The sequence below is a fragment of the Bacillus rossius genome, chromosome 5 (genome assembly GCF_032445375.1).
Source record: "Bacillus rossius redtenbacheri isolate Brsri chromosome 5, Brsri_v3, whole genome shotgun sequence".
Classification (NCBI taxonomy): Eukaryota; Metazoa; Arthropoda; class Insecta; order Phasmatodea; family Bacillidae; genus Bacillus; species Bacillus rossius.
Genome location: NC_086333.1, coordinates 70,918,806 through 70,931,318, shown reverse-complemented (window position 1 = coordinate 70,931,318; position 12,513 = coordinate 70,918,806). Strand labels below are relative to the sequence as shown.

Here is a 12,513-nt window from a genome sequence, read left to right as displayed (position 1 = left end):
TCAATAATTGACTGGTTCTCAGAAATTTACGAAAATCTTGTCCACACTCAGTTTTATGTGTTATAAACATTATGTCATAAGCTTTGTATTTTTTTACGAAAACTGTATCATTATAGCTTTTCCAACCATACATAATTTTAGTGTAGCCTACTCATCTCAAAATAAAACAAAATGGCAGTTGACGGAATACTTTAAATTCCCTCATCGTGTCCCATTCTCAATATTACAATGATATTATATTATTAATTTATATTGTTTTATGAAAATAACTATTTTGATATCATTAATTTATTTTAAAATAATGTATTTGACAGTAAATATAATTTTTATCTGGGTCCCCCCAAAAAATTATCATTCCCTCACTTTTTTATTAACACTTGCATTGTACTTTAGAATTCTATAGTACATTGCAGTGCTTATAACATTTTGTAGTTGGCAGTACTGCCAATGTATCCAGATCAGCATTGTTGTATGGCGCGAAGAAATGTATTGCAGTCAACTCATTTTCGTTTCATTAGGGCTATTTAAATTTTACATTTTTATGTATCATTCCTTCACCTCAAATTAGAACAAAGTAATTCTTTTATTTTGTAATAATTATTATATTGTTTTACATGGTTTGAGGAGTAAACAACTTGCCTTAAGTCGCAATTTAATTTGAGGTTATGCACAACCATTTTTTGTAGGCTATGTTCGAATTTATCATTCCCTCACTATCATTCCCTCATCAAAATTATTGAGGGGATGAGAATTTATGAGGGAATAACCATAAAATATTGAATATCTCAGTAAATGTAAAGAAATATATTTATTAAAACGTTAAAAAACAAGTTTTTGTAAAAATAAATTCATGATTAAAGAAAAAGTTGATTATTTTTATTTGAATTTAATGTAAATTTAGCAATGATTAAATAAAAAACCTCATTCCGTCACCTATATAACCATTCCCTCATAATTGATATTTTTCATGTCCATACTATTTTCAATTAAATTGACAAATGTTTGGGACCACATAGGTAGTCAGTTGAGGTAAGGCACTTGTGTGCTGTGTATTTTATACAAAAGTGGTCAATTAAAGGAAATTCTATATTATTTATTTTGAAAATTCATTTTTATCATTTTCGTGAGAACTAGTCATTTACAGATTTTCAAGATGGTGACCAATACGGCCGACAAGATGACGGTATCGCGACAGTTAACTGTCTGTTAATATATAATACTGCACTCTAGCGGGCAATTATTAAACTAATATGGTTATAGTGCCCCCTAGCAGATAAAAACAATATGTCGGATTGAAGATGGTGGCCTCCAGCAGATGAAAAAAAGATGGCTGCCATGATATATGGCTGATTAATATATTACTTGGCATTAGTTGTGGGAGGTTAGTCTGCCGGTGGCTTCCATGGAGGAAGGATACGATGCCATTTTTAATCGAATTATCTAGCCGGGTTTGAACCGAAGTACCTTTTTATAAATTAAATTATCAAATTAAATTTTATTATTATTATAAATATTACAGTTTTTACCGATTTTCTATCTAAAAAATTAAGTATTTTCAAAATGGCGAACAAATTTCAAACTGATGGCATTTATTTTACTAGATTTTTGACGTGACAACGTCTAATAAATAGATGAACGCCGGCTGCACGCACGAAAAAGTGTCCCGTAACGCACATTGTCCCACTACGGATGTCCCACTACGGATGTCCCACTACGGATGTGTCCTGTTATGCTCATTGTACACATGCGTGGCATCTCTCTTCCACTCGATTGTAACAACCATCGATTTGACTTTTCAATCATATTTTTGTCGTTTGAATTATTAATATTATGTAATTTAACGATCGTCCACCGATTTGCAGCCGACAATATATTTTTAATTTCTTTCCTACCACTATAAGAAATAAACATGGCGGACTACATACGTTTTTAAAACTTCCACAACACAAAACAAAATTTTTATAAATATATTTATACAACATCTGAAGCAATTATTTTCATTATGGCCTCTTGGCCGTGCGGTTAGCATCGCTGACTGCCAATTCGAAAGTTGACAGATCGAATACCAGCTGCTGCAATAATTTTTTGCACTTGTAAAAATAAATACGGCGCGCACGACACTTCAAAAGTAATAAATATATTTGAATTAATGAATGCAAATAAAAGTAAATTTATTAATTAAATTGCAGATTTCATTTCACTCCTTTGTATCCATACAAAATAGTGATAATTTAATCAAAATGATTAAATTTTATTCTTAAAATTATGCAGAGGTAGATTTTAAGACAAATTTTAAAAAATTCTTCCTCAAAGAATATAATATTTTTTATGCCTATATGGTTTGGTTGCAAAAACCTATTACGGCTCAGTCTCAGGCCGAATATATTTCATTTTCTTCTGGATCAATATTTTCATTAATGTTTTGTTATGACGTCACGTTAAACGGTCGTCCGTAAACCAACTTTACAGACAAACCATTTTTTTTACGAATTTAAATATTTTTTTTTATAAATTATAGCTTAATATTTACGGATTTTCAATATGGCAGCCATAACCAAAATCGCAAAAATGGCATTTGAAGATGTTATGACTTCAGCGGCTTATGGCGGCTTGCCCGTGGATAATTTAAGCAGCTTTGAGGAATTGTTTTTTTCAAAGTCAGAAATATAGCCTAGTTTGAGGAATTTAATTTTCAAAATTTTAAATTTTTGAGAACTAAAATGGGAAAATTTCCCTCAAAACAGACATTTCTACGAATTGTGAGGAATTGTGTCATGTTGACACAAAAATGGCTGCTGGGAAGGTGAAGGTCATTCAAGATGGCCGCTGTGACATCACAATTCAAGATGGTGGCCGGAACTTCGCACCTCTCTCTGAACCCTGTGCCAGTAAATACTTTAATATACTACTTACGTAAAACAAAGAATGGTGTTTGGAGTTGGACATGAGTTACGAAATATTTCATTATCCTTACAACAAACATACACTGAAGATACTTTTGTATTCAAACATAGTACAGCGTAAGGGACCCGCCTACTTGGGTACACATACGCTGTTCAGAGTTTAAAAACAAACTCTGGTATTTTGAAATTGTTTCAAGATATTAAAAGGTGTCATTTTATTAAAAAAATTGAAGAATGTTTCCAGAATTTTTGAGAGTGAAAATGGTTGCAAACGAGAGTTACTGGGTTTAAAATTCCCAGTACAGATCTTCTACGTGCATTACACCATTATCTATGGTTACCAACCAGATGCTGCAGTAGTACTATGCACGACGTAAAGACTGCTTCAATTCAGGGGTATACGCTTAGAGACGACACCGTAGTAGAGGAACCAGCGAATGTCGACATTATTGTTCTGTTTCAACAATCCAAATACATTTATAACGAAATGCTAAAGCAAGAATTCACCCGCCACTTTGAATTATTATTATTATTTTGCTTCTTTCAGGATTTATGAATAAATGTTTGGAAATTATAAAGAAGCAATTTCGTTAGTGTTCGGCAGACGAGGGAAACTAAGTATATGAAAATATTTTAGTGAGTGAACATGATGCATTTTGTCTGGAAAAATTTTTAATTACAAATATTTTCTCGCCAGTTTATACATTTCTCTATATTAGCATTGCTTTTTTTTTTTTTTGTAAATGTATCATGATAGCGCTTCAGCAGTTCACTTTTTTTGTCACATATACTGGTCACCAGATTTTACTAAGTGTTATGTAATAGTTGCAAAAAGTCAACTATTTTAAAATTCGCAGTTCGCAGTTCTAGCTTCTAGACTGCCAGAAGGAAATACCACGAATCTCAAAATGGCAAAAATGGGGTAAAGTCAATAATCTGTTAACATGAAGATGCTGCTAACGTGGTCATATTAACACAAATCAGATTAACTACATAACTTCGGGTTTTAATAGAACAAGTAATAATTTTTCGATTACCTAAAGGGAAAGAAGCGCAAGTCAAAACTTGACTTACTTTTTTTTTTCAATGGCAGTTTAGAACAAATGTTTATTAACATGTGATAACATATTACCGTAAAAAAACTAATTTAACAAACAATACGAAATAATGAATTATGTTTTTAACTACTATGTATTATTTAACTTCGTCATAAACATTTCAATTACTGTTTGATCAAGTATAAATGTCGACGCTATCTATGAACGCACAAAGGAACTAGCTAGCCACAGTGTAGATGTACCTCGGCCTGCCGCTCCTCGGACAGAAAGTGGCACGCCACGTGGTCGGGCAGCTAGTCAAGTATAGAGTAACCTGTATAAGTGTCGACGCCATCTGTGAACGCGGGAAGGAACTACGGGCGGGTACCTCGGCCTGCCGCTCCTCGGACAGGAAGTGGCGCGCCACGTGGTCGGGCAGCTAGTCAAGTATAAGTGTCGATGCCATCTGTGAACGTGGAAGGGAACTAGGGGCGGGTACCTCGGCCTGCCGCTCCTCGGACAGGAAGTGGCGCGCCACGTGGTCGGGCAGCTAGTCAAGTATAAGTGTCGATGCCATCTGTGAACGTGGAAGGGAACTAGGGGCGGATACCTCGGCCTGCCGCTCCTCGGACAGGAAGTGGCGCGCCACGTGGTCGGGCAGGATGTTCTTGAGCAGCTGCGTGTTGTTCTGGCGGGTCTCCATCATGTCGGCCAGTTCGCGCTCCGCCTGCTGCTTCCACAGGAAGTCGAGGCGCGCCGTCACCTCCACGAGGCGCGCGTGGTACGCCACCATGGTGAAGAACACCACCAGCAGGATCAGCATCTGCGAGTTGAGCGGCATCCTGCAACACGCCACGATGCAAGGAACAACACTGCAGGACATTCACTCAGAGATTAGAGAGAGTTACAGATGGAGCCAGGGCCGGTGCAGGGGCGCAGCCCCGGGGGGGGGGGGGGGGGGGGGAGGGGGTTTTTCGGGTGTCCAAACACCCCCCGAAATATTAATAAATGTATATATATGTACTTATGACAAAATTTACACTTGTCTAGCTGTTGCAAATGCACTTAGATGAAACTAAGAAAGAACCCTTGAGCCGATAACCCTCAATATTCAGAAATGAGTTTTCAACGGTGTCTCGTTAAAAATATCAGTAAGTCGGGACTCAAATTTATGTTATTTAAATCCATTATTTTAATTACGAATGTGCTTAAATAGCACCAAATTGCACATTATAATCATAATTTTTCCGGGGGAGGGGACCTCCCATCCTAGTACAGGGGCAGGGTGTAAGTAAACACCCCCCGAAAATAAATTTTGGCTACACCCCTGGCCGGTGCAAGATAAATTGGCGCCCTAGGCGAAAAACCTTATATGCCCCTCCCCCTCCCGGATACCACAAAAGAAATTTTCCTTGCCTCAAAATACATCACGTAAGCCTAAGATTTTGTCTACAATCAAAAGTAAGCAGGCTTGTGTTTTTTTTTTACTTTTTTACTTATTACAAATCATAAACAGGTCACCGTGGACTTTGAATAATTACTTATATCAATATAAACATTCCAAGCTGTTACAAAAATTCCATTTTCATCTAGATTCAATAATCGTTAAACATATTATATGAGCTGTTAAGTGTCGTGCTGCGCCGCCCCCAGCTACTTGGCGCCCTAGGCGGTTGCCTGGTTCGCCTGTATGGTCGCGCCGGCCCTGAATGGAGCATAAACACAGTTTGTAGGTATCTCTGCTGAAGGCAGGGGACGTAAGGGGGAAGCAGGTCGCCACCATATTGTTCCACAAAGAAAATCGCATTTTATCATAAGTTATGTATGTATGGTGGTGGAAAAGTGCATGAATATTAAACAAATAAAGACTGTTGACTCGAGAAAAATGATTGTGTACAAGAGTATGTAGTAAACTACATTTCTATATACTATATAAACAAATGGCCGCCATCTAGTTACGTGAACAAACTGGCCACAGTGCTCAGAGCTTACAGGTATGCTCCATCTGTAACTTTCTCTAATCTCTGCATTCACTTGGCAAACGGGAACTGATCGCACAATCTCGGTGCATCTAGCAAAACCGGGACGACAATCTTCAGCTTCAATTCTTTGGAAGGAAGGTAACCTCCTAGGCATGACGTGACATACGCGCCAAAAAAGACAGCGCGTTACAAATTCAAGGCAACGCCATCTATTGACGAAGTTCCAAACTGAACTGCTATTAGCGCCTTTTTTGTTCGCTAGCAATCCTCGAGCTTCACTAAGCGGATGGGTTTTGCCAAGTAGAAGGATAGGAAGTTGCCAGACCTTTCTGTAAGACCAAGAGGCGGACACAGAGATATGAAAAAAAAAAACTCACTCTTTGTGGGTCTCTTTGTACGAGAGTGGTTGGTTTTGGTCGTAATGGCAGAGACGGCAGAGCTATTTTTCACCGGCTTCCACGTTTACTTGACATAACGTCATGCGATTTTTTTTCCGTACCTAATGACTTTCCAGAGTTGAGACCCAGAATTGAAGTGGCTATTGCTTCCATTAATCCGGAAGTGTTTACCAAATTGTGGGAAGAATTTATTGTACTTTAAGTTGGTTGTATGCCGTATAACTAAATGTGCACATATTGGACCTTTGTAAAAAAAACTAGTTTAGTTTACCTTCAATTTGATGTAAGATTTGTTTTGAATAGTCTGAATCAAACTGGGTGTTCTCTTAAGGACACCCTGTATTACAAATGGGTGGAGTTAGAAGCGGTGGCGCACATGTAATGACTAGGGACACCTGTATTTCGCGATTTCATTTCATGTCAAGGTATTTCATAAAACAATGTAGCTTTTTCTAAGAGTCGTGGCAAATTGTGAGGGTGCAGCAGTACGGTGACCACATTCTCATTGGCCCCGTCAAGAGCGGGACGACACCTCTCACCGACCTCAGCCAATAACCACAGGAGAAATGCTACAGTATTATGTGAAATACCTTGACACGAAATGTATTCGCGAAATACAGGTATCCCTATAGTTAGAGACCCGGAAAATTCGCGGATTCTTCTGGCCTCAGGTTAGAATTCAAAGTTATAGGTGTGCTCGACCCATGTTTACTTTCCCATTGGTTTATTTCTTAGCGAGAACATTTTTATCCTTGTTATTTGGCACTACCTGATTCGCTTACTTCTCTCCTAGCTGGACATCGTTGGCTCACGGTCGTAGAAGGGCGTGTCCGGATAACTGCGTGCCAATCATGAACACAGTGCGAGAGTGTGAAGGTTTGCATTCTAGCTTGCGATTAAATGAATCCGCGAAATTTCCGGAGTCTCTACCTATAGTAATGTTTAGGGACAGGAAAAATTCGCGGGTTCAATGACCTCCAGGATGAACTCCATATTTCTACGTACACTCTGTCAAATATCACCCACTCATTGGGCGCTGTCTTGTGAGACGTCACAACGTAGCCAGCCTGTGATTCGATAAAGCTTTGGTCAGGTGTTTCTCATTGGCCCAGCGTCATCCAGGTGAGTTTTGAGCCAATAGGAGATGCACCACTGAGGTATAACTATTTGTATTTTAGCCTACCGCGAAATGTACTCGCGAAATACAGGTGTCCCTATAGTAATGACGCAGAGCGAGGGCGGGGTAAGAACACTAACACCGTCTCCAGGTTGGCCATGCTGAAGACGACCGGGTACGCGTACACGATGAGCACGCTGAAGGAGCTGACCATGGTGGCGGCCAGCGCGGTCTTCACCAGGTAGTAGAGCTTGAGCGAGGTGGCGAGCGCCACCAGGCACAGCACCCACGTGAACACGATGTACTCGGGCCGCAGGCACAGGTCGTCGGGCACCAGCGCGTAGCCGTCGCCGCCGCCGCTGCTGCTGCCGCCCCCGACGGCGGCGGAGGCGGAGGTCCGCACCGCGACCTGCGCGTCGGCGCCCGTCGCGATGCTCCTCCTCCTCCTCCTCCTCGTCGGCTCCCCTCGGCTGCCGACAAGCACGCGCATTCGATTCTCATTCGATTCGAATTTCGATTGAAAAAAAATCCGGTTTTTTTCCCCTTCTAATCGTATTCAATTTCGGCTCCAGGAAGACCTCTCGGGCAGGGCTCTCACACACAGGAGGATGCAGTTAATAATCACGACATTGCCCTTGGGGATATTCACAAAAAATATATCGTCTCAAACACTGAAATTTAGTATTTTCGTACAAATTTTGATTGAAAGAAGAGTTTAGCGCATTAACGAAAGTATTTAAGTAAACATTAATATTCCCCACAAAGAAATAAGAAGTAAAATTTGGGCTCGGAAGGGGCTGTCGCCCACCTGCGCCCTTCCTCTGGAGCCGCGCTCGATCGTATTTCGATTGAAAAATCGGTTATCGTTCTAATCAAATTTTAACATACAGTGAAAATTTTTTTCCCCCTTTCACAATTCCCAGGAATCCAAGAAAATCTATCCAAAATACAGTAAAATAAAATCAACACATCTATGGAACCATAATAAAGAGGTTAAAATGAAGGAAATTAAAAAAATTAAAAAACCCTAGCAATCCACTATCTGAAACTAGTAAAATTCTAGGTTTGGACATTATTTTGTTGTTATAACTGTTTGCATGCGTAAAACAGAGTATTAAAATATTAATATTTTAAAATTAATATCACCGAAAACAATATGTAAATAATGTTGCAGAAAACCAATCTACATTCCCCAATAAATCATCCTAACCTCATTATTACAAATAATTAAAAAGAAATACTCAATAAAATGTCGAATTGAATAAAATATTATCAACACATATCAAAATTCTTTCGATTACTCGCAAACCCCTAACGACGAGGGACGGCCAGAGAACCGCCTTTCATTAACCACGAGCGGATAAAGATCAACTCTTCCATGATATAGGGTTGGTCACGTCTTGCAACTTCCGTGTTTTACAAACGACCGTCATTTTCTTGCACCGGTTGCGTGTTGCATTGCTGGGTCGTTGCGTTTCTTTCGTAGTTCATAAACCCGGTCTCAGCGCTGTTGTCGCCACGAGTCGTGAAGTTGAAATGCGCCCTAGCGAGAAAGACCATCTCCCTGTACTTCTGTACTTTGTGCAGTTCTACTAAAAAAATATTTCGCTTCCATTGCGCCGAATAAGTCCTCAATAACGTCAAAATGACGAACGTTCAAAGAGCTTTTAAAGTGCTTTAGTTAAACAATACACAGTAAAAAAATAGCGCAGTTATTATAATGGTAATATGAACTTGCGATGAAGAGGCCAAAAACTAGTTTTGAGTTATTAGTTAGCAGCTGCATGTTTGCAGTACGACTGGTATTCTCATGGCATGTTATTGTGAAGAGCAAGAGAGGGGTAAATACACTAGGGAGGGGACCCTTCAGGACGTTTGGCAACAACAGCACAGTAAAAGCTTTTTAATCAGGTCCGTTCGTGCCAGATCAGCAGTTTTATTGCTCAATCGTCAAACGTTAATAAATTTCAACAACACCAAAAAAAAAAAAACTATACAGTACAATGGTACTCAAAACAATTATAGCAAGCTGCTATGTAGGCATAATTTTATCTAACATAATATGTTGGACATACACAATACACATCATTGCTGATTTATGCTCGTCGTCGAAAAGAAAAACCCTCAGAAACAGACCATATATATATATATATATATATATATATATATATATATATATATATATATATATATACACACACACACATACACATAAACACAGGGAGAACAAGACAATATCAATTGATGTCAAATTTCACATTCACGGATAAAACACAGAAATTTAGTCTGAAACAAAAATTACAGCAGAGACGAACCTAGTAGGAGGACGAAAAAGAGACAGTTGAAACAAAAAAAATTACTGAAGGTAAAAAAAACTCTGGCAGCACAGCGATAGACGTATACGCAATTTTTTAACCAATCAGATAATCTGGACGACAAACGACGAAAGCACGGACAACCAATATTAACCAGCGTTAACGAGGCGTTTTTTTTAAAAAGTAAGTAGTGTTTTGAAATAAAAAAAGTACACTTTCCCTAAATTATTTTATTTTTACGTGAAAGCCTGCACCTTAATATACTTTACTACATAAATTTGAACCAATATTAAGTTTGCCACCTGATTGCATGGAACACACTTCTTGAGACTTGAGGAAACTCATCAGTAGAGACGTGTAAAATTCGCGGATTCATTTCGCGATAGGATAGAGTCCAAATACTTTTGACATTATTTCGCTTCAGTGATTGGGCCACAGTTTATCTGAAGGACTCTGGGCCAATGAAACATCTTAATAACAGAAGAATTAGGGAATCACGATCATTCCAGTCAACAGGTGTTACGAGTCGGTAACCAATCAGCAGATGTAATTTGCACGAGTGCGTAGAGGATCACGGAGTCCATCCTTTAGGGATTTGAAATCGCGAATTTTACAGGTCTCTACTCATCAGATAAGGACGAAATGGCAGAACCGTGGTTACACATTTCCGTTCCGTTCACGAGAACACTCCTTCCAGAAAGCTGTACGCCGTGATGCTGAGACGCGGCCATCGTTGACCACGTCTCCAGCGGTGTCGGGCACGTGCCTACCTGGTGTCCGGCGCGCGCCCTGACGCCCGGCTGTCGACCGCGGAGCGCCGCCTCCTCTGGCCGACCTCGAGGCTGGACCTGGCCGTCAGCACGATGGCCCGGGTGCAGTTGGCGCAGCTAGGGTCCAGCGGCGCCTCAGCCTCCGGCCCGGTCCTGTTCTGCGCCGAGATGGTGAGGATGAGGGACAGGATCACCTGGCTCATGGACTGGTTGCCTGCGGCGGAGGTCGCAGCGGTGGTGGTGGTGGTGGTTGTGCTGGTGGTTGCTGCGGGCGCCGTGAAGTTGGTCATCAGCTCGCACGGACACATGATCTGCGAGGGAAACCAACACACGTGCTGGTGCCGTACTTGCAAGGAAGCAGCGGGAACAGACACGACTCCTTTGGAAGGAGGTATAAAGCATCTTTCACTGGCTCTAGTACCAACGAGTCTGCGGAAAGGGAGGTTGTAGCAGCGGAAGTAGAGATGACTCATTTAAAAGAAGGTACCAGGCATATGTCACCGGCTTTGGTATCAATGCGTCTGCAGTGGTTGTACCAGCAGGATCAGACACGACTCCTTTGGAAGAAGGTATCAAGCCTGTGCCCCTGGCCCTAGTACCAACGAGTCTGCAGAAAGGGAGGTTGTAGCAGCGGGAGTAGAGATGACTCCTTTAAAAGAAGGTACCAGGCATATGTCACCGGCTTTAGTATAAATGCGTCTGCAATGGTTGTACCAGCAGGATCAGACACGACTCCTTTGGAAGAAGGTATCAAGCCTGTGCCACTGGCTCTAGTACCAATGCGTCTGCAGAAAGGGATATTGTTGCAGTGAGAGAGGACACGACTTCTTTGGAAGAAGGTACAAGGCCTCTGACAACGGCTCCAGTACGAGTCTGCAGAAAGGAAGATTGTAGCAGTGGGAGCAGATAGAACTCATATGGTAGAAGTAACCAGTCCTCTTTTGTCGGCTCTAGTACCAATCAGTCTGCAGAAAGGTGGTGTTGTAGCAGTGAAACAGACACGACTCTTTTGAAAGAAAGAACCAGGCCTCTTTCACCAGGCTCCAGTACCATTGCATCTGCAGAAAGGTAGGTTGTAGCAGCGGTAGAAGACACGACTCTTTTGGGAGCAAGTATTATTTGTACTCTGTTGCCAACTCGAGTAAAAGTCAAAAGAACCAACACATCTGCAGAAAAGGAGGTTGTAGCAGTAGCCGCCAAATAACTGAAAGGCTCACACTTAAATTGTCTCAGTGCGCAAGCACTTTAAGTATATCCTACAACCACTATAAATTTCCTAACTTCTGTGGGTAAAGTGCATTTATTAAAAGTCGTGAAACCAATCCTCATCTTTATCTGCCACCTCCTGAAGATTTGTGAAATAACTTGCACCTGTTCGAAAACATCTTCAGCGCTGATTAGTGAAATTGTCGCCATAGATTAAGGAATGATCGCATCGTACCCTGTCAAACTTAATACTATAGTGAACATAATTTTAAACAACTATTCATATCTTAGTGGCTTCAAATTATGGATGGGTCATTTAAAAAACACAAATACTACTTTTGAAAAGTTTTTAAAGGATTTGATATTCAAGGAAAAATATTAGAAAAAATTGTGGAAGAAATGTGGATAATTAAAGAAATTTCTACATGAACGACTATGTATGTAATTATTGGGTAATTATATAAATAAATATACAATATGTACATATTTAGAATTTATTTTGTGTAACAAAGATTTTTGTACTCAGCAGTTAATATCTTTTACAGTTTAAATATTATTTAAATTTTGATATTTGTGCCCAGAATTTATATCCGAGGGCTGAATATGAGGTACTCCTTTTGATTCGAATTCGAGATTTGAATTCGAGAAAATAGGGATCTTACCCATAACTACTGAACATTGAGTTTTTAAGTTTGGATAAATAAACAATTTAAAATGTTACCACGAATTTGATTGTAATTTACTCTCTCTTTCCAATGCACTTTATCTGCTATTAGCACTGTCCT

The 12,513-nt window shown here is 40.0% G+C and overlaps 1 protein-coding gene across 1 annotated transcript in view; it reads right to left on the bottom strand.

The window, feature by feature from the left end:
• Positions 1 to 12,513, bottom strand: part of LOC134531985 (adenylyl cyclase 78C) — a 504,301-nt gene that overhangs the window by 52,229 nt on the left and 439,559 nt on the right. Inside the window, exons 18-20 of the mRNA XM_063368091.1 lie at positions 10,523 to 10,833; positions 7,578 to 7,907; positions 4,551 to 4,782 (exon numbers count right to left, since the gene is read on the bottom strand). Coding sequence (XP_063224161.1) covers positions 4,551 to 4,782; positions 7,578 to 7,907; positions 10,523 to 10,833 — 873 coding nt within the window. The remainder of the gene's footprint in view (positions 1 to 4,550; positions 4,783 to 7,577; positions 7,908 to 10,522; positions 10,834 to 12,513) is intronic.